The sequence below is a fragment of the Bombus huntii genome, chromosome 14, assembly GCF_024542735.1.
Source record: "Bombus huntii isolate Logan2020A chromosome 14, iyBomHunt1.1, whole genome shotgun sequence".
Lineage (NCBI taxonomy): Eukaryota > Metazoa > Arthropoda > Insecta > Hymenoptera > Apidae > Bombus > Bombus huntii.
Genome location: NC_066251.1, coordinates 11,370,852 through 11,393,914, shown reverse-complemented (window position 1 = coordinate 11,393,914; position 23,063 = coordinate 11,370,852). Strand labels below are relative to the sequence as shown.

General features: G+C 41.4%; 1 protein-coding gene across 5 annotated transcripts in view; it reads right to left on the bottom strand.

Annotated features, from left to right (window-relative positions):
- LOC126872936 (alpha-catulin) overlaps window positions 1–23,063 on the bottom strand; it is an 80,908-nt gene that overhangs the window by 38,442 nt on the left and 19,403 nt on the right. For all 5 annotated transcript variants that reach the window (XM_050633217.1, XM_050633221.1, XM_050633219.1 and 2 more), the window contains one exon: window positions 8,583–8,772. In XM_050633217.1, the coding sequence (XP_050489174.1) occupies window positions 8,583–8,772 (190 nt within the window). The remainder of the gene's footprint in view (window positions 1–8,582; window positions 8,773–23,063) is intronic.

Genomic DNA, 23,063 nt, shown 5'->3' with positions numbered 1-23,063 from the left:
TCGAGGTGACAATCGGTCGCTGAACGTAGCCACGGTCACGGGATGGATGTTTTATCTAACGGAGGTCTGGAGTGGTTGTATGTGTTTTCCGAGAAATGTGGTTGTGACGGCATGCGGCCTCGAGAGCGGGCCGAGCCACGTGTGATGTTGCCTCGGAGGTGCCGATGCAATGGGACATACATTGTATTAGTAATCAAAACTCCAGGCAGAAACTGCCTAGCAACGGCGTTTGGAACTTTCTCGATGCTTCCAACGAGTGTGCCTAGCAACGGCGTTTGGAACCTTCTCGATGCTTCCAAACGGGTATAGAAAACAAAATGCAATCGTACAGGGAGAAAAATCTCCACGAGGCTGGCATTCTTGCGATTGCCTTGGAGAGTGATACATCGAGCATTTTCGACGATCGCATTTGCGTCTAAGTTAGTTTCGCTTAGTAAGGAGTTATCCCAGTGACCGTGGATTCGTTTGAACTCAAACATTGCTAATAGTATTATTTAATTTAATTATTCGTAGATCGTATTATTCATTAGGCTTAGTGTTTGTTAGACTTATTATTAGTTGTACTTATTATTTGTTAAGCTTAGTGATAGACCTGTATATACGTGTAAATAAAATCTCGGCTTTGTGAAACGATGGCTAGTCCACATGAAGAGTCGTCGCGCGCCCAAAATTCGAATCGTGATCCGACATATATATATATAGTTAATCTGTCTATAACACGTACTTTGCGGACTTGTATTGTAGGTTGTAAAGCACGATCTAAAAATTTGAAAAACCTCATATATAGTGCGAAGCTTCCTGCGAAATTGATATATTACGCAGCTTAGCGACAAATACGAGCTTTTCTTCTTACCGTTTGAAACAAAATTCAAGGTACGAGTCATCCTGCTATAGGAAAATCATTTTTCTTACACGTTCCATGCTCCTGTGAAGTCCGTTTGGTATCGTTCCATCTTCATAAGATACTCGTTAAATTGGCGAAATATTAATTGATTCGTGAATGAAATCGAATGAAAGAAGTGTAAAGGAGCGAGTCGTTTAAATCTTCCGTCCAGGCTCTACCATCTTCAAACTTTTTAGCATCTTTGTTTTTCTACTCCTCTACTTTAACTCCACGCCCTTTGTCCTTTCATCTAACATCGTCTACCTCTCGACTTTCGACCTCGTACTACATTTTCTCGCGTTACTCGTTTTCTTGATACCACCTGCCTATTGTTCCACGCTAGATCTGAATTTTTCAGCGGCTAGACGAGCTTAACAAGCGCGAGCAACATGCAAATATTTGTTCCGTACAAAATTTTAAAGAAGATTCTCGTAGCTTCTTTGTCTTTTGGAAGCTCTGTATCCTATTGATTCTCGTGAAAAAGAAGCAAAATTAATCGCGCAATCAAGACCTTCATGAAGATACTTTCAGATTTCATATTATACACGGAAAATCCACAGAAAAAAATCTATCGATTGCAGGGATGTTTTCGTTCGAGAAAATAGAAAATAAACGTTTCGCTTCATCGTCGTACGGTTAGCATTTAAAAACCAAGATTTTCATTATACGAAGAAGGAATTACGTGCAAGTATGAAATTTATATGGTAGATCGGAACAGAAAGAAGGGACGTGAATGCTACTTTTGAATTTATCGACAATTATTTCGTTTTGCTAGCGATTTAAACTAACTGGACTACGGGAAATTTAGTTGGTTCCGTATAAAAGTTATTTCACCCGGCGTGCAATGTCGCTCGTAAATACAGTTCGTATCTGTAGGAGGCGGTCGCCGTGGCCAGCTGGATTCATCCAGTGAATTTTCGAGTCTGTGTATTGTAAATTATCGTTTACCACGGACGCAATCGTTCTTGCAGACGAAATCGCCGCAATTTCCTGTAGATCCACGTCCAGAGTCGCCGCCGTTCCTATTAGAGTCCCAATTAGCTATTAATCATGGTCTAATTACCATTGCGGGCTTTATCAATTCGTATTTTCCATTGGGACGAATCAATCGAATTTTCTCTGAATTTATTCGCTAATTTAACAAATTATCTGAAAATAGAATAATCTGTAATTCCAAATACGTAACTAGCACCGGAGCTATTCGATTTGTTCGATAAATAACCACGTATTTGAAGCTGATATGATTTTCAGTTAATTCGTTTTAGAGTTCGCGTCGCGTCATGTAAAAAACATTTGAGCGTATTCTCGTCCCAAATATTCAATAAGACTACATAATTTAGTGAACGGTTGCTTCGAACGATATGTTATGGCATTTATCGGATGTTTCAAATAAAATTAAGCTCGATGGTGTTATTTTACCAAAAATAACGACGCATTTGATGTACTTTGTTTATCGATTCGAATTAATTTAATTAAAATATTTGGTTCGGAAATTATATTCATACGTATTAAATTGTTCGCGAAATACTTAGATCCTTATATTCAAATATAATAGTAGTAGTAGTAGTCGAAGTATAGAATATATCGAATTTTTTAACAGAAAGATGTTCGACATTTATGAATGGATTAAGAAGATGAAATGTGAAATCGAGCCAGCACATGAAGATTTATTTAGATACACTGCGTGTCATGCCGCATCCTCGTGCTACACCGTGGCGAATTATTTCCGGGATATCGTTCGTAAAATAAAGATTTGTCGTAATCAAGTTTATGCCTGATTTTAGCAGAGACTAGCGTTTTTTCTTTGACCTTCGTAAATTTTGACATTTTCAAGATAATCTTCCAATTCCAATAATTTTCGATTTTGCGTTTCCGAATTTAGAATACTTCATATTTTATGAAATTATTAGAGCATATCTACGTATTACGTCGGTAGCTGCAGAATTTGTTATTGATTCATAACACGTAGTATAGAGATTGTAAAATTAAAAAAACTCGTGGCGATATTTTTCTGGTTGTTTTTCATCCAGAGAAGACGTTGCTCAAGGCTCTACTTGGCATAGCGAAAAATCTTTCAAGGACTAAGGAATATGGGTCATCGCGTACTCGCTTTATACATTCGAGATATTTTTTGGCATACACCTTGGAAAAAGGCACGAAGGAGACCTCACGTTATGAAAATATGTTCCTTGATTTATGCTCAAATTATGTAAATGGAGTATTGAATGCCATTATTCAAAATGCAAAAATACGATTCTTTAATGACTTTGTCCGATGTTACACGGGAAAACATTCAACGTAGCAAATGTTTTCTATCCTCCCGTGGTTCCATGAAATAGGTGAGTGCATTATATTTTATTTGAATTTTACATTGTGCTATTTTACAACCGTACTTTCGACAGCGAATTTTTGAAACATTTTCATCTTTTTTCCATCGAAATACATCTCCATTTCTCTTTGACGATTTTACCAGATCATTCGTTTGTTCTAGTAAAATCGGAAAATATTTACGAATGAGTTCTACAAAACTCGAAGTTAGTGCGACAAAATCAGAGAAAGATTTTGGTCAGTTATATCGTAAATCGATATATCGCTTAGTTCTTCGGACTTGTATGTTTCAGCGCAATGAATCAATAGAGGACAGATATGTTACTAAGTACTTTCTCGAGAATTGTTTTGCCTTGAGCGGAAGAGGATATCGCGACTTTTTCTCCTAGTAGTATTCTTACCGGTGCCTTCCGTAAAGTTGCATACGCCAGTTTGCATTTATGTTCTTTCAGCGACGATGTTCAGAGTTTTCAGCCAGAGGCGTTTTTTTGTACGTTATGTTGCGATTCGGAAAAACGAGTGGGAGAAAACGAAGGATGAGAAAAGAAAAACAGACGCAATGCTTCAACATGGAAGATATGCAAGTATATATAACACCACAAATTAAATGTTATTTACGCATCATCGATACTTAAAACTCTTAGTGATTATGAGTATAGCGATCGCAGGCACGTGTAATCTAACAATGTTCGTAAATACTATGCGTAAGTTTTAACAAGACGTGACAATAATAAATGGGTCCCGCTTGCATTATCACAGCTTTGACAGATTTTCAGATCTACAGCAGTCATCGCTTCGAAGGGCATCTGCATGGAGCAGCCATAGAGAGGACGAAGCTGTGAGCATGATCGAAATCTCCGGGAAAACTGGAGAATTCGGACAAGGAAGTTAATCAGAGTGAAGGGCTAGTGCCTGTGGAAAAAAGCGCCGAAAACGCGTCGCGCGGGCCATTTAAAAGTGGTAGTGACAGGTAGTAGTGACAAGTGCGGGTATAAGTGGCCATTTTGCGCGCCCAATGGGGGAAAAAGGACACAACTGTGGGGGAGGATAAAGAGGCGGATGAAACCATGAGAGGAGAGGGCGAAGTGGAGTTGACTGTTGAGCCTACACACGTCAGCACCAGAAGTATAAGGAAGGCGGTCCCTCTTAAGGAGGGGTTCTTTTGCCCTGCATTGCCTGCGGGGAGCCTACGGATCGAAGCGCCCCGCGCGAAGAAAAGAAAGACCGGCGGATCTCCCGAGCTCCCCACGGAATTGGCCGAAGAGATGAGGACATCTACTACAACGGACATAGGAGCGCTACTGCTCCGTCGAGCTTCTGAGGTGACCAAGATTGCCAAAACATCTCGAAACCTAAAGGGCACACATGAGAAGATGTTGAGAGAAGCGGCGGGATCTACTGCCGCTGGCGCAACGGAGATGGTGAGACGGATGGACCCCGTCCCTGGCGCCTTCGAGATAATGGAAGGATGCATAGCGGCATTAGAGACGGAGAACGAGGCGCTCCGAAAAGAGCTGACCTCAAGCTCCACGGCAGAGAAGAGCAGCGAGACAGCGCGTCTCGGCGCGATCGAACGCAAGATGGAGGAGCTAGGCTCCTCGCTGATGACTGAAGGGAAGACAAGCGGCTGCCATGGAATGGCAGACCGTCGAAAGAAGAAACAGGAAGAAGAAGGAGCCAGTGGAGAAACAACCGGTGAAGATATCTCCCGGGACAGGGGTGAAGAGCCCGAGGAAAGCCCCAGAGAGAGGATTGGAGAACATGTGCAGAGGGGGAGACAAGCTGCCCCCCCCCCACATACACCGCGAACATCGGCGATAACGATCACGCTGAAGGATAGATCGGGCCAATTCTACGCGGAAGTGTTGGCCACGGCCAAGGACAGCGTCTCTCTGGCCGAGGTCGGCATCAACGCGGTAAGGATGCGTAGAACTATGACGGAGGCGTCGTTCTGGAGGTCTCCGAAGAGAAGAGGGAGAAGGCCGCTGCGCTTGCACTGACCCTGGATGGGCTTGGGCTGACCCGGACCCTGGATCCGAGCAAGGTCCGCATAACGACACCCTTCCGAGCCGCGGAAACAAGACTGATTAGAATAGTCATTTTGGCCACCAAGGAGGAAATCAGGAACATCCTGGCGAAGGAGAGTGGTTGCAAGGCGGAGAACGTCAAACTGGGAGAGATTCGCCTCGCTCGAAACGGTCTTGGATCCGTGTGGATACGAGGCCCGGACGGTACAGTGAGAAAACTGGCCCAGGCTGGCCATAGGATGGACGATAGCGAAAGTCGAAGCCATCGAGCGAAGACCTTTGCAATGCTAAAGGTGCCTGGAGATTGGGCACATAAGCAAGACATGCACCTCCAAGGAGGACAGGGGGCACCTGTGCTACAAATGCGGCGACTTGGGACACCAAGCCAAAGGATGCACTGCCGCGAACCCGGAATGCCTGCTATGCGAGGCGCTCGGAGCACCATCGGTACACAGGATGGGAGGTCCAAGTATTCTCATCTTTGGTTACGGGTGCTTTCCTGAGCGTAAATTTAGCGCTATGCAGTACCCGGGCACCCCTAGGGCCATAGGAGTTGGAGTTACGCCCAACCAGCGCACAAGGCACTCAGTACCTTGCTACCTGGACTAGCTAAGCCTGGCAGGGGCTATCGTTCGTCTCAGGTCGAACGGGGCGCTTTCTAAGCCCTTTCGTCTCTCCAGGATGGTTCCGGAGCAGGTGGGACGCTGCTCACCCGCCGAAGGCCATTCGGGGGAGCCAATACCCCTTAAATCGGCCCTCTTGTCAGCATCTTGACCATCAACCACTGCCACCACGAGTCCAAACCCATAATTGGTCGAGCAGAGGGGTCGTATACCACACCCGTGGTACCATCCTAAGTCATTGATGGGGCTATCATGTGGATGTACGGCCACAACACTACCGGCCGGCGACTTGCTAACCGTGCTCGGCAGTTCCAGATGGGACTCATCCTTGGCATTAGGATCGTGGGTGTGCTACTACCCAAGGCCACGTAAAGAGAGTGTAACCGTACTTAAACGCCTTACACTCCCGGCGACCTTCCCTGCGGTGTACATAGAGGACTCACGTAAGCGGGACGCTTGTCCCGACGGTCCTCCCTGGCTGCGGGAACGTGGGTTTGCCAGCCCCCATAGACTCACATAAGCAAGTCCTCCCTGCGGGAAAGATGGGGGATCCGGCCTGCGCCTCCCCCCCTCCCCCGAAGAAGGAAACAAGAGGAACCACCCGCGTATCCACGGTCGCAAGTGGCAACGAAAAAGGCTCGTCGCTGCAGAGAATCCCCGATCCTAAGCTCGCGAGCAAGGAGGCTGGCGCGGAGGAAGCCATGGAAGCAATGACGCATCCTTCAGACGGTCAACTTGGGACGGTCAAGACGAGCGCAAGACCTGCTCTACCAAATCATTCGGGAGAGCACCTAGGTCGCCCTAGTGGTGGTGACCGAGCCATACAGAGTTCTGGATGCTCCGGACTGGGCCAGAGATACGGACGAAATGGTTGCTGTCACCTGGACATCAACGCCGGACGGAGTCCCGCTGGAGCGCGGCAACGGATACCTCGCGGTAGAGTGGGCAGGAATGGTGGTGGTGGGCGTGTACGTGTCACCCAACAGCGGATGGGGAGTTCTTGGACGGGGTTGGCGATTGCGCCAGGCGGCGCCTTCCTCGGCAGGTGCTCGTCCTGGGAGACTTCAACGTACATTCCACGGAATGGGAAAACCCCAGGACCAAAGCGCGCGGCCGCGCGCTGTCAGATTGGGCCGCGGGACTTGAACTCCTGTTGGTGAATAGGGGCTCGGCCAGCCCCTGCGTGGCGTGGAGGGGGAGCTCCGTAGTTGATCACATGAGCTTCCCGCGATGCATTCAGGCGGATTTCAGGCTGAAGAGTGGCCGAGGGGGTCGAGACACTGTCGGACCACCTCTGCATATTCATGGAGGTGAAAAACACACTTGGACCTGGAATGGTGACCGCGGGCGATGGCCGCGGTCCACCGAGAAAAGGACGCGCGCGCGAACCACCAACGTGAAAGATTAAAGAAAGGGACGACGATCTGCTTCGAGCGGCTGCAAAAGTGGCTGCCTGGAACTGGGAGGCCTCGACGACGCCGACGGAAACAAGCGTGGAGGAGGTCGAGAACCGCCGCCGAGTCATGACGGCAATATGTGACACGTCTATGCCGCGAACCACGCTGGACATCGGGGGAAGCAGAGCCGTGTATTGGTGGATTCCCGACATCACGGAGTTGAGGGCGTGATGTGTCCGGGCCTGAAGAGGGTACCTGAGAGCCCGCCGCTGGCGACGATGCGACGAGGAAGAAGTCTTGCTGCGCAAGCGTACCGCGTGCTACGGCGCTCGCTACAAAAGGAGATCAAGATCGCGAAGGACCGTGCCTGGTCGGAACTGGTCGAAGCATGGATAAGGCCATACAGAACGGTGACACGAAAACTTCGCACGAAGGGCCCTCTGGCAACGACGGAGATGGAGCCGGCGCTGTTGCTGCAAATCATTGGGACGCTCTTGGAACGGTGATTATAATATTTCCAAGTTCCCAACTACTTTCTTTTACTTCGTCCCGCTCTGTACATCAATACATTTAACATTTTCGAAATTTTGCGTCTCATCGACTGACTTCGCATCGCGTTGGATCGTACGAAGTATACTACAAATAAAGGAACTACGATATAACGCTGCGTTATCGTGAGTTTCGCAGACAAGTAAGGTATTATTAGAGATTTTATTTCCAAACGAATAGAGCTACTGGCGAGTACCGATGCGACAATGTTGCCGATTGTCAAGAAAGCAAAGTAGACCGAAGTCAAGCTGGAGTAAAACTTGTTGGAAGTAACAATGACAAGGTCTCTCTGAACGTCAGCACGAGCTTGAGTGCCTGCTGAGAGATATCCTTTCAACTTTTAGAAGCGACAACTCCTGACAAACGTCTTTACATCTTCAAGCGGCTTTAAAATCTTCGCAGAATTTTTTAGGTCACCTCTATTTGCTTAAAAAGTTTTGGCGACGATCTCTCGATGACCGATTACTAACGCGACAAATACGAACTTTGCGCATCATGTTGCGTGAAAATCTTATATATATGTAGATGGTCTTTAAGCCAGTGTTAATGGACGGAAGAAATAATTTCCTGCATATATGTATTTCCGGCACGTTAACGTACAGAAATGGAAATTAACAATTTTTTATTATGAATTATGTTCGATAAAAGTCGAAATCTGAAGAAATAACGCCTGCAACGTGATTTCTCTAGTCTCGACTCATTCATTATACGCATATAACGGCAAATCAAGTATAGTCAATAATGGTTTATAGACAGATTGCAGACAATGACTTACCAGCATCTCTTGCTCTCTTGCACGCCTGGTACATATCCTCCCTGATCTCTGGATTTCCATCCGCGATGGTTTCGCCAACAGTGACGAACCTCTCTACTGCCAGATTCACAGCTTGTCCGACTCTGGCAACAGCACGGAGACTTCTGTCCGAACATAGCGGACGTTCTCTGTGCGACACTAACGTAGAAATCTGGAAAACGAAGAAAGATGAATTGGTAACATCGGACAAGCAATGTTTTAAGGATATCGCCACTTTTACAAACTTTGAAGTTACTATGTTTCTTAATTACTACGTTCGAGATCGACTACGACATGTATCTTGAAAAGAATTACAATCGAAGATAAGAGCTATCAGAGAAGTAACTTTGTTTAAACAAATGAAAAAATATAATATCCCGTAGAAAAAGCATTTCTTTGGAACACGATAGAATGTTCGCGTGGCTGCATAGGTGATAAAACGACTAGTGAATTTTTGCAATCCAAACGATATTTTCCTAAGAAATTATGCTCAACGGACTCCTCCTGTTAACGAGAATAAAATCAGAGTATACATTTGCTTGGTTAAATTCTAGTCGTGAATGAAACAGCCATTTAAAAAGCAGCTGGTCATGCAGATTAACTCCGATAAATTGGTTGAATTTCCATGAATATAATATATAGATTCATGCATCACACACAGAGACCGATATGTTTCATAGAAACGAACGAGGTTTCTAGTTTTTCCGCACCAAGAAGGATTTATTGATCATTTCATTATATTGGTATACCTTATAACGTTTCGCGGGTACGAAAAAATGTCCACGAGGAAAAACTCGTGGATATTCGGTATTACTTGAACTTTGCATAAATAAATACAACTCACAGGAACGCAATGTGAGAAAAAATATTTTAAACAACTTCATCAGATACTATTTATGTTTTGAAAAGCTAATAATAATGTATATCCGATGCCTTTTTCATTAGATAAAAATACTATTCTCGGTACATAAAAATTACCGCTTCGATACTCATCGTATCAAGCACGTTTCACTCGATTTGTGCCCATCGAAAGATTAATCGTAATTAAAAAAGGTCACGCAACATCTTGACCCGTGTTTTTTCTTAATTACTAACCGTTGCCTTGTCTTTCATTTAAATTTTAAATATTAAACAGAGATATACATGTGTGTATACCCGTATATATGTAGATGTACTTCACAAATTCCTGCGAAGCAATACGATATACGTACTTCGGTAGAATATCATCGATTTCGAAAAGCCATGACACGACGCGAAATAACTAAAGGTGCACGAGTACGAGGGGTAGAACCTCGTTATTAACCAAGATTCGAGCTAGCTCTAATTATTAATGTTGCATCGTGGTGTGTGACACTCCGAAAACCAAGCATCTCTGCGATATGCGCGTGAATTCATCAACTGTATGTTTAGAATGGAAAGCATCCACGCTCAGATTGTATTGTCTGCTGGCTAACGACCAGACAGAGATTTTTCTTTCCTCGCCTCCGTATCCTCCACGTAAATACCGAACTTTGTCTGTATTCAGAAAAGCTGCACGAGAGTAACCCCGTTAGCCAGCCTATAGTTCTAGGCATCGCCGGATTCTCCCTGTATATATCTCAGTTTCTACACAATTAGACAATGTATTTTAGCCGACCCGTCCTCTTTAAACGATTTCGCTAATTCAACAATCGGAGACAAGTAGATAAACGTTAGGAAAAACTGTAGGGGTATAGAGAACGGAGCCAGTTTCCAGATTGAAGGAAGCTCAGCTCAGAGGTAAATCGAGGGCAGGAAGAAGAATGCAAGGATAAAAAGAAGGAAGGCGAACGAGGAAACTACGTGGTAGGCTAAAGAAACGTATCTAAAGAAATAAAGTGTGAGGAGGGAGAAAACAAAAACTAGGCCAGAGTCGGAATAATTGTAGAGATTTACGAACAGTTGAGAGAACAACAATTAAACGCCTATGTAAAGAGATAAAAAGACTAAGAAAAGGAAAATAGTGAATCAGACGAAGACCGTAGAGCATCTGGATGCCAGGCAAAGGGTCAGGGAGGCAAAAGCAGCAGCGATGGAAGAAATGAAAGAGAAATTGACAGGAAGAGAAAAAGGGGGAGCAAGGGCTATCGGGAAAGGGGTGAACTGAACTCAGGGGTATTGTTTCGCAACGTGAATGCGCACAATCGAATGATCGCATATACATACTTGCGCGTACACATTGATGTAGGCAAGAGTACAAATACCAACACCGAATAACAAATACCGATGCAATCTCTGCCCACGTATCTACAATCTATATACATACGTACATACGCGGCATTCGGTTCACGATTCGTATTCGTGGATCTGTACTTTGGAGCATTGTTAAATGTCCTGTGTCGAGACAGGTGCAAGGTGACGATGTGCGACGATATGTACAGCTCGTTTCCTCTCAATGTGTTCATTGTGGTCGACTGCGTTTTTTTCGTTTCAAACAAGAACTTATACCTCCCAAAACTGTCGAGCACGTGGAAGATTTTAATACCGCCGTGGGGACAAAATGAGAGACTGGCCAAACAATGAAGACTGTTGACTGATATTTCAACTGTGAATCAGTGAGACAGCCTCACTGGTTCGTGTTTTTCCCTAGGATCGCGTTTATTTCCGCAATTGCTGCCGTGTAGTTTCCATGGAAAGGATAAAGGACATCTCTGTTATGATATGACAGTATCTCTTTTTTTACTCTTGATACTATGCAGTCTCAAGGCACTCACTAACAACTCTTCCGCTAAATATGCAGGTATTTCACGAAGTTCGGTTGTCATCGAACTTCTCTCTATATCGCTTTATATGCAACGCCATAGAAAACAAAAATCCGAAATTTTTAAATCCGAATTGAAAAAAGAGATATGAACAGACACGTGGATCAAAAAATTAATATCTTTCGAATGATAGACGATTTCGTTTTTCTTCTTCTTACGATACACAGTTATAATATTAATAAATGATGCGATTATCGCAGATTCTTTTATCCGTAATTTTCCATAATATATTATATTAAATTAGGTTCGGGTAAAACTATACGAGGAGTGCATACTTCTAATCGTAAGCATTAGTGTATATTTCTATTACAGTTAAGAATTTGTCGTAATTTAAGATCCAATCACTCTGAATTCGGGTAGAAAATTCTAGAGAAAATTAAAAACTAAAAATTGACGAATATACGGCCTATACGTCGGAAAATAAAATCGACTGGAGAATTCTCCAGAATTTAACATATCGCGTTCTTGAATGCATTAATATCACAAGAATAACATCGGTTCCTAATCGAAATTACTATTTAAGAATACTTTTAATCTCTGATACTATCTAACTTAACATCACAATGAAAATTTTCCACCGTAAGCTCGCACGGTCGCGTGGGGAAGGAACCTCGTAAATTCATTAGTTCGATATAAGTAGGCCACACATCCAGCGACAGGACGGAGAACAAATTCTTCGCATAAGTTCATCTTTCCTGCAATAAGAAAGTTATTGCATACATGGAATTATGCGAACCGCATGTAATTTGTTTATTAGAAATCTTGGGTGGTTCTTAGCTATCAATCTCATGACTTCCGCGATGAAATTAATGGAATTAATACCTCGAGCAGGTGCTATATGTAGGAAAATATTAGAAATCTAAGAATAAAATGATTAATAAAGAAATAATGCAAAGCAACTAAGTAATTGTAAAGCCAACAGACACGAACGATATTCTTAAGCTGTTATAACTTTAATTCGCTTAGATCATTTGCAAGGGGACTGGTTATAAAATAAATTCTATTTCCTATTAATATCGTATAAATAAAAATTTCACGAGTTAATTAGTTGGATAGCATTGATCGCATCCCGAATTTTATCTATCGCGGATAAAATATTATTTGATGTTGGGTGTGCGATAATACACGGTATTTATGAGAACCTCTATGGCGAATATTTTGCATCGTGATCTTGCGATTCCCGAATGTACAAAATTAGCGCGAACCATTTATCAGTCAGTTTGCCGACGTTATTAATAATAGGTTTGTCGTATTAATTCGAATTCAAGCCGAACAAGGCTGATGCATGATGATTCCCGTGGTAGCTCGAATTAGCGTTAAATTTTCCAGTATGCTGAAACCACGAAAAGGATTCCACAAATTATGTGAAGCATAACGTTGCGAGTCGCACGTTTTAATCAGTTCTGCAACTCTACTCAGTTCATTTTTCTATCTAAAAAGCCAAGTTCACGAATTAACCAAGTTTTCTCAACCCGCGAATTCCTTTTACGAACAAATTTCTAAGACTTCCTAATTAATGTCCTCGATTTTGACACGTTTCTCTAACGTCCTCGTGAATTTTCGTATTTCTGTCATCAACCATACTCTTCTGTCTTTGTTTCCTCTTTTCTTTTTCTCTGTTTCGTTCTTAAAAAAAGATATTGATGCTGTTAGGAGGACGACTGGTAAGGGAACAATTGGTATATGTATTAATCTATGTGGACGGTATGTAACGCTGGCCGTTTAGGTAAAATCGGTAATTTCGCACAATAAGCGATAAATACAATGTGATAATAGTTAATCGGTGTTTACACATGCATCGGCTTGATTTATAAGTAATGTAATTAACGGATTAAGGTAACTGTAGTTAATATGAAACACGTTGTAATATCGAACATGTCAATGACGCTGTTACTGATGATGATGTTGATATTTGGTGATATTTATTTTGTGGCGAAAGTTAAGAACATGACAATAATAGCGAGAAATGAATCAAATGTATTTGCTGTTTTCATTAGAATCAAGAAGAGATTGCACATTCATTTTCGTGTTCAACGCGTAAAAGACAAAGAAAATTGATGTAATATACGATTAAAAAATGAAAGATATTTCTTTACAAATTTCTTGTGTTCCATGTTAGGTACTACTTTTTTAATCCACCGCATTGGCTCTTTTTATATTTCTATATTTCATATTTTTTATTAGCTCAAGATGCTTGAAAGAACATGTTTCTCTGTCCAGAAATCAGCAGTTTCATATTACGTGTAGTTTTAGTTACCATAAAAAGAAAGCTATTGTTTTAAATGTCAATATATCATATAAAATATGAATTAATTTTTATTATATAAATGAATCCAATGGAAAATTGGTCTTCCTGTTAAAAGTTGTAAATGACGTGAAAAATTCCATAAAAAAATGGAATCGAATAATCTAAATATTTTAAAACAATGCAACAGCTACATAGAAAGCAAAGATGGATAGTTATTGTCGGAAGGGATGGTAACAACGTAGAAATAAAACGTATTCGGATGTAGAGTTAATTAAGAGGATAGAGCCTCTTAGAACGAGTGGCCATCAGTGTGTGCATGATCTAACCTTCGATATTTCCTCTTGATTTTCCCCCTTTGGTCCCTTCTTGTACGTATCATACGATTACTCAGGACAACCCCTTGGTTTCTACTTCTACCCTTATAAAAGATGCATGAGCTGTGCTTTTACATCGTTCACGCCATCCGTCACAGTTCTTCCTCATTTCGCCATTTTCTACTCAATCGCGGTTTAGCCATTCGTATGACATAGTTTCAAGACATTTTTTCCTTTCACTAACATTGTTTATGCATTATTTACCTTGTCGGCGTTTTATTAGCGAAATAACGAAACAGCGAACGGCAGCTTATTAAAGTTTGAACATCCGGTATAAATCATTCGTTTCGTTCCCTTGAATCTTAATTAAGATGAGGATACAATTTTGGTTGGAACCCTGATTTTTTTTTCACTTGTTTTATTTAAGTCTTTTTCTCTTGTTTACTAATCTTGTACGATAAGCGACGACTATATTTGAAATTTCATGTATTGATCCATCGCGAAAGTTAAAATTCTTATTTATTTATACTTTTATATTCTTACTAAAATACAGTAAGCTAAATAAAAATTTTCGCAATTGTATACAACTTTTCTGGCGTTATATTTTATAAGCGTATGGCGTATAACTTTTCTTTGGCGTTTTCGTTGAAAATATATCGTAAAAAGAAGAAACGTTGAAGAAATGGTAGTATAGTTTGAGTCATAGAAAATCTCGGAGAAACAGTGACAATGCTTATTCAGCAAATTTTAATCGCGGAAGGGTTCAAGCTAATTCCATGAGACTGAAAAAGGTATAGAGAAAAAGTAGAAAAATTTCGGAGACTGTAAGTAAAAACGCGAAAAGTTTCGGATAATTAAGCATTAACTACCGAATTATAAATGACGATGAATCTTTTAGCTTTAATTTTTAGCTCTAGTTTTACTCGAAGAAACATTTTACCGACACCAACCTAATAGCAGCAGCTCCCTTGGTCTCGTGCTTTTATTCTACAATGTAAATTTTAGCTCCGTCGAAATGGCACGCGAAGATTTTCCTTGGAAATAGCTGAGCATGATGCCGATTTCATCCAATTTTCCTGCCATCATGAAAACAAACAGAATCGTGATGGGAGATTCGATGTAATCCATTAAATTGCTCAAATGGAAAAGCATTACGTCAGTTTCACTCAGATAAACGACGGATGACCAGGAGTTAACCAGACGTCGTTCTACCAGTGCAGTCTATTTCATTGCCGTGAAACGAGAGTTTAGGGAATCGATGGAAACGAATTACTCAGTCAATTTACTCCTGTCATGCTTCTAATTTTCGATGCTTATCTAGTACACTGTCGTTTGCTCTTTTTATTATAAATCTAAGGGCAGCGTTCGAGGAAAGAACGAAATTCAGAAGAACGAGGTTCAGAAACTATCTCGAGCCTCGCTCTACTTCTGGCTAACTGGATCCCACCAACCAATTCCACCTTCGCAGAGTTAAGCATATCATTCCTTCTCGTTTAAAGTGAACGAGTAGTTAGTATATCACAAGGAATTTTGTATTGTTCTTTTGATTATCTACATCAAGGGGACAAATAAGTAAACGGAAAAGAATATACCTTTTTGTCGAGGGTGGATGAAATGATTCAAGTATAATAATAATACTCCAAGCTCCGTATATAATAATAATAATTGATGATCACAAGACCCACATCTCAATCGCAAAAAAATCGTACGTTCATAAATTAAGTTGTAGCACAACTAAAATCGCAGACTATAGTTTTAAATTTATCCATAACACCTTCTTTGTAACAAATGAATTGTTACGAAGAACAGTGCCCGATTGTAATGACAATATTGTTCACATTTACATTGAATCTTGATAAAATCGATTTGTATAAGAGATGTAGCCTTAGTTACATATTAGACTTATATGTATACTATGTAAGAAAATGCGAAGTTCGAACGTTCGGGCTGACAAGCTGTCTTTCATCATCCGCACGGTGTGTGGCTCAGTGGTCCTGACGTCTTACGATTGCGATTGCCTGGGTTCTAGGAAGAGATAGCGAAACCACGTGAGGGTGTCGAAAGTATACCCTCTCCCTCGTTAGAGCACAAGCTAGCGGGCTCTGACCTTTTGTGCGGCTGCGACGCCGAGGGTATTCGACCATTTTTTGTACAATCGTCACCACGGACGAACGTAAAAGCAAAATCACGCGAGTTTATTTTTTTTTTTTTTCGAGCTTACAGAACGTGCTGTAAGCGGGACTAACGTGAATTCCTTTTTAGTGCTTCTTACATATCAGAAGTGGGATTCGCTTACGTGCTATAATGCAAAACATTTCACAGTGATCGCGTGCAGTGCGGAGTGCGAAAAAGGAAAAAATGGAGAATAGAAAAGGAAAAAATGAGCGAATCGGTAGAAATACGTAGCGGTGCGTCCGTTGCGAGCTCGAGGAACATGATTCTTTCCCGGACGTTTCGTCGGTACGACGCGGGAATGCGGAGAACGTGGAAAATGAGGACCGAGGAGCGCGGTTGGCATGGCTGGAACGATTGGTGGAGATCCTTCGTTCGCGTCCGCGTTCTCGATCGTCTGCCCGCTCGCAACCGCGCTCTTGATCATCCGCGCGTTAGCGTTCACGCCCGCCGCATGGGTGTCGTAGGACCCCGGACAAGGACGGTCGATTAGAACGTTTGGAGCAAATGCTCGTGCACCTGAACCACAGCTCACACTCGCGACCGCGCACACCGACGCATACCCGACCCGGCGACGAATCGTTAATCCCCATATTCGTCTCCATGAAAGACGAAGTTCTAGTGATTGAACAATGGGTCTGACATGTGGATGAACTTGCCAAGTGGTATGGTTGGGTCGGTAATGCGGTTGATTGCCACGCGACTGTGACGCCAGGAAGTGGTATGACACTCGCCAATATCATCATCACCTACGCGCAGACGAAAGTACAGCTGGTGGCCCAGTTCTTGAAGACGGTGCCATTTAGCCGTCTGTTCAAGGAGGTAGCATCGTATAAAGCACGGCCTGGGCAGAATTTAGGAGATTATTGTTTCCAGAAGCCATGCAAATTGCGAAAGTTAGATATCGATATATCTGATAAATATCAGGCGAATATGGTGATCGGTAGTATACCGGACGACGCTGTTGCTCGCACCGTCAGCTCGGCGAAGCATTCTGACCCCAACGCATTATACGCGTTTATGAGCACCCTTGGCGACATGCCGTCACGAGGGCGGGTAACGCGGGGTCATCGAGTGTCAATCACGTCGAGAGAATCAAGGCCGCGTTCGACGGGCATCGACGGGGACCGTCGGAAGGAGGCGGAACGACCGGCGACGATCAAGAAAAGAGGAAAGGGGCGTCTATTGACGACCAGTGGTAGGTGTCACTGCGGTGCGTAGAGATGGAATATATCGCGAGGCGGTGCCACAAATCCGAAAAGGAGGGTGATACTAGCAAGCAAGTAAATACTCTCGACCGTATAAAACCGGTGCTAAATTTATATGGGATTAGCATAAGTGTCAACGGGAATCGGATAAATAGTCTCGTTGACACGGGTAGTGCGTGCACCGTGATGCACTCGTCGGTAGCCAGGTAGTTAGGTGTTGCGACGAGGGTTATCGCGGATGCACTGCCTCGAATGTTTGCGCGAAAAACGGTGGTGGAAACGCGTGATGATCGCGATCCAAAACGTGAAGACCGACGTGGACTCGTTCGTAGTTCCTGACCTCGTCATCATCAGACAGGACTTCAGATTACAATATCATGTAGTCATGATCAAACGTGGGAACCGCTTGATACGGGGAAGGATATCGGATTCTGCGACGTGATCGCGAAATTCAAGTTGTAATTTGATAAGATTGAAAAAGAAGCGCATGGGAAGTGCGTTACGTTGAACGACGAGTTTCGTTGTTGCACGTTGTCGTCAATGCGCGACTTAAGAAAAACATACGAAACGGCGCTCGAAATTAAGCGCGTAACGGACGCGCCCGTCGTATACCGTCCGTGTTGCCTCGCGGAGCTGAAAAGAAGGACCAACGCGAGATGATCAAGAAATTGTTGGACAACAGAATTATTTGAGAGTCGGACTCGCCGTATGCAAATCCGATTACCTTAATGAAGAAAAATATCGGCAATTACGGGATGTGCGTCGATTATCGAAAGCTAAATGCCAGATCGATCGATGACCAGGTCGCGACAAGTTTGGGGATCCTAAATATTTCACGGGCCTGAATTTGGCATCCGGATACTGTCAAATTTCGATGGCGGAAAACTCCATTGCGAAGACGGCATTCGTAACGCCAGAGGAGCACTATGAGCTTTTGCGAATGCCTTTCGGACTAACGAACGTCTCTGCCACGTTCTAACGGCTTATGGACGGCTTATCGTTGTCCCATACCTAGACGACGTCATTATCCCATCGCGTACGATGGACAAGGGGATGGAGTGGCTGTGGCAGCTACTGTAGACATTACGAACGCACGGACTCACTCTCAACTTGAAAAAATGCTCTTTCTTTAAGACGAAGATTGAGTACCTCAGTTGAAAAATTAACGAGGAGGGAGTGCAGCGGGGACGATGGAAGGTCGAAACTGTGCTGCAGATGAGGGTGCTGGCAACCATCAAGGAAGTGCGGCAATTGTTGAGACTTGCAAGTTTTTTCAGGAAATTCATTCGGAATTTCGCAAGGATCGTGGAGTTGATTACGTGACTGGCCAGGAAGGATGTTCCGTGGTGTTGGGGGGGGGGGGGGGGGGGGGGGGGAAGGCAGAAACAGGATTTCCGTAAAGAGAAGATAAAGAGAAGAACCTAACCACGATGATTTTCGACCCGAAACGGTCAACAGAACTACCTACGAATACGAGCTCCTTAGATGTAAAAGCAATGCTTATGCAGAAGCAAGAGGGTGGAGACATGACCGTCGTCGCCTACTTCAACAAACAGATTACGGCGGACCAGCGCACTACCACTTTTACAAGTTGGAAACGATGGCGGTAGTATTGGCGTTACGGTACTTCGGAGTTTACCTACTCGGCTTTACTTTCAAGGTAGTCGCGGACTGCAACGCTTTGAGAACGACATTCTCGAAGAAAAATTTATTGCCCATGGTCGAACGTTGGTGGTTGGACGTACAAGAATTTACCTTCGATATCGAATAGTGCGCCGAAACGAGAATGGCCCATGTGGACGCCCTCAGTAAAAACCCGCTACTGATATTGGATTTTGCGTACGTGGATATCACAGAGGCCGATTGGATAACGGCGGCTCAGTTGCAGGACGAGCAACTGGCACACGTCAGGAAGATCCTGGGAACGAGTGATCGGAATCCTAAAACAAAACACTACTTCGAGGAGTATACTTGAAAGACAACAAGGTATTCAGACGATTACCTAATAAAGGAAAGGCATGTGTGGTGCCGAAGAACGCGCGCTTCCAGATATGTCATCTCTACCACCACGACGCGGGACAACTGAGCGCAGAGAAGACGTTGGAGCGCATAAAGCGAAATTACGAAATTTGGTTCACCAAAATGCGAAAATTCGTCGTTAAGTACGTGAAAGCGTGTATTAATTGAGCACATTATAAGCACACCGGGGGGAAAAACAGTGCAAGCTAAACATTTACATTTATATATATATATATTATATTATATTATATATATTATATAAAACATACACACACATATATATAATATATATAATATATACAATATAAAAAACGAATAATTTAATCATACATGATGTACATTCGAGTTAATATTCTGAAAATCCCTGGAAACAAGATTATCTGTTAATTAAAATTCTCTAGAAATTTAGGCTCTCTTTATTCTAGGCGTACTAACGTATTCGTCGATGTTCTTGTAAAGAGAAACCTGGCTTGTCACTAAGATGACAATTTTGCATGATGCTCCTGTTCACGATACTGCTATGTAAACAAAGATACAGCGTGCAGGGTTAACGTAATCCGTTTATCCATGATTGGATTCCAAGTGATTCCATAGATATGCCACGGAAAACGATTCGCCGTCGCTATAACGACCTGTACCTCGCTGAAATCGATGCCTCTGACGATTCGATGAAATCGTATTGTAAATGATGTGATCATCAACATGTGACAGTTCATTCGAAAGGGTTGGATTATCAAATCTATACGTTAATATCGTAGAAATGTTAGGAATTTATCGATCGATGATCAAAGATACTTTGATTCTTTGTTCGTGACAGTATCTGAATTGTTTTGTAACAAAAGCTGATATCAGCGAGAATATTTGCGACATCGTTATGTAGAAAAACATCTCTATATTCTTTAATAAAACAGGATTACTTCCAAATTAATTTTGAATATATAACACAACGCTACTTTTATCGTTTTATCTGGATTTAAAAAGGAATACAGAAATTGTCGTGAGGATTGGTGGAATATTTTTAAAGCGATCAGATTTCTTTTCAGACATGTATAAAAATAACTTCAGATCGAAAAAACTTTATGCTCAACTTATCGGAGGAGAGATTACATTGCGAATATCTTGAAACATTATACAAACAGTCAATTGATGTCAATTTCTAATTTAATTACTTTAACGAAAATGGATAATTAGAACTTCATAATGAACTATTTAGAAACTAACTACCTCGTTAAGTAATTGTCACTTTGAAAATGTAGGATATAAAACATTCATGTAATTATATCGTCTAGATGTAACAATTATAAAACGTTCAATATAAGTATTGTTACTTAAGAATAACGACCAGTTTCATAGACTATAAAGAAACGATAACGGGTTAAACGGATATTTCTTTACGAATATAACTCTCTATTATTTACATTCTTTTAAATGATATTCTTCTACGTTTCATATCATGTAATATCTACTCTCTAGATTACCGTTAATTTTTCGAATGTAAAATAGCGACAAAATGTATTCAATTAAGTAATTAATAAGATAAGAGTTTAGAATGTGAATGTATTATAGATACGATGCAAGTCGGAAGGCATCCTAAGCCGAAAAGGAATAGTTATAACAAAAAAATAAATAAATAAACAAAATGAATAGTAGTCTTATAAAAATATAAAATAAAAAAAAACTTATTAAAATAAAACTCATAAAACTTACAACTTATGAGAATAAGTTACGATAGGGTAGAATTCCTTTTATCGTGTCCCGCTATTTCTAAGTAAAGATTCTTTACGATATCACTAGACAATTCCGTTCTATATTTAAATTTATCGAAAACTTGTGTGTTACGAGTAGATCGATCAGTGCCTATCAACGAAAAATTATAGAAACGCGTAAATATGTATCGATACACGAGAAAAGAATATTCAAACTTAATAATTCAATAATTCAAATATTAACTAGCCTTACGTGTTCTAAATAATGAAGTATCGTGAGAAACTTGATTTGATTTTGCACGCAACATGTAAATTTTTTACTTGATAAAAGTAATAAATGCGTTCGTTTTAATAAATTGTACATATAAAAGAAGAATAAATATTTCAAATTATATCGTATTTAACCACTTGGAAATTGTATAGAATATAGTGTCATTTTCCGTTGTTCTCGAAATAAAATGACAACAACAAAGATCGAGCATTAGAACATGTTGGACATAGGGTCTAATAATTTTTCTCGATATGAAAAATATCTGTTTGCTATGTCCCTGAGAGAAAGTAATAAGTAGGGTTTAATGGTAGACTTGGTACGAAATTCGCTTCACCGAGATGACTTTGCCACACCAGCATAGTTGCCTTTTCTCAAGGAGAAAAGACACAGAATAGCGGAGAAAGGGCGGTTTCCTCCGTTGCGGATTCTCCCTAAAAGTGATAGGGTTCGAGTGTTGATCGAATCCAGATAGCGGCTGACGAATCTATGAGAACAGTGTTGTGAATAGTGCTTAAAGATACATTTAATCAAATTTTCACCATTATTCCCACGATATGAAGATTCACGATGTAATCAATGGTAGATCAACTAGCATAATTATAAAAAATTTTTTAATTCTCCATTTTGCAGCATTTTGAAGCAAATTGTACTTTTCTATCGGTATAAATTATCTTAAGCTCGGAGAGAAATACGAAAGAATTGTTGTTAATATAAAAATGAATGATCGGCACATAGAACTTCTTCCAAAATACTTCGACGGAATTCGCATCGTTGAAAGTTGTTGAAATATTCATAGTTGATTGGATTTTCATCGCATCGATGACTACAGATATCTCTTTTAATGTGATATCGCGATCACTATCAAATCATGTTCATTTCACGTACATCTCGTCCCTTGTTGAAATTCAAAATGTTAGCTGTGTCGCAAGTTGAAATTAGAACTAAATAAATCTTTTATCGCGGTAGATACTATAATATCCTCAAAGACAAAGTTATCTTAGATACGAAACGCGATAATATTGACCACAATTCTAAGCGAAAAAGGATTGATAGTTCTAGATTGGAGGTGGAGATTAAGAACGAAAATTGAACGGAAATTACGACGAAACTGCTCGGAAACTGAACTTTCCTCTGAAACAAGATATTCCGTTACCAAGATCGGTAGAATTAGGAAAGCACCTATTTCGTACACTTCGATTTCAAATTCTTAGAGTGTTACACCAATCAAAAGATAGCTTAGAGACGTCGTTATTTTGCAGAAGCAGGGCCGTCGTTTCATCTTTCTATCTTTCTAGATCTGTTTTCCCACTTTATCTCTTAATCTCGTTTATTTCTACTTTTTTCTTTCGGTTTTTTTATTTGACACACGTTTACTGACAAAGTGATGCATCGCATACTTTATGTTCTTTATGATACGTCTAACAGATTTCCGTTAAAATACAGAATTTCTAATAGAATGTTTGTGAATGAAAGTTTCACGGAATTGAAAATATCACAGAATTTTTAAAAATCAGTATGACTTACATATAATATAATATATTACATAGATCGCTTCGTAAATTTTGTTGTTTTTTATTATCGATTTTCAACGAAGTATTGTTACCTATTGCTATCATTAGCCATACCATTTTATACCATACTATTTTGTAGTTGTCTATTTTCTCAGTTGGTATTTAATTTACGATAAATGCCAAACTTCAATAAGGCTAGGAGGCTAAAAGAATAATAGAATCCGAAGATCCAAA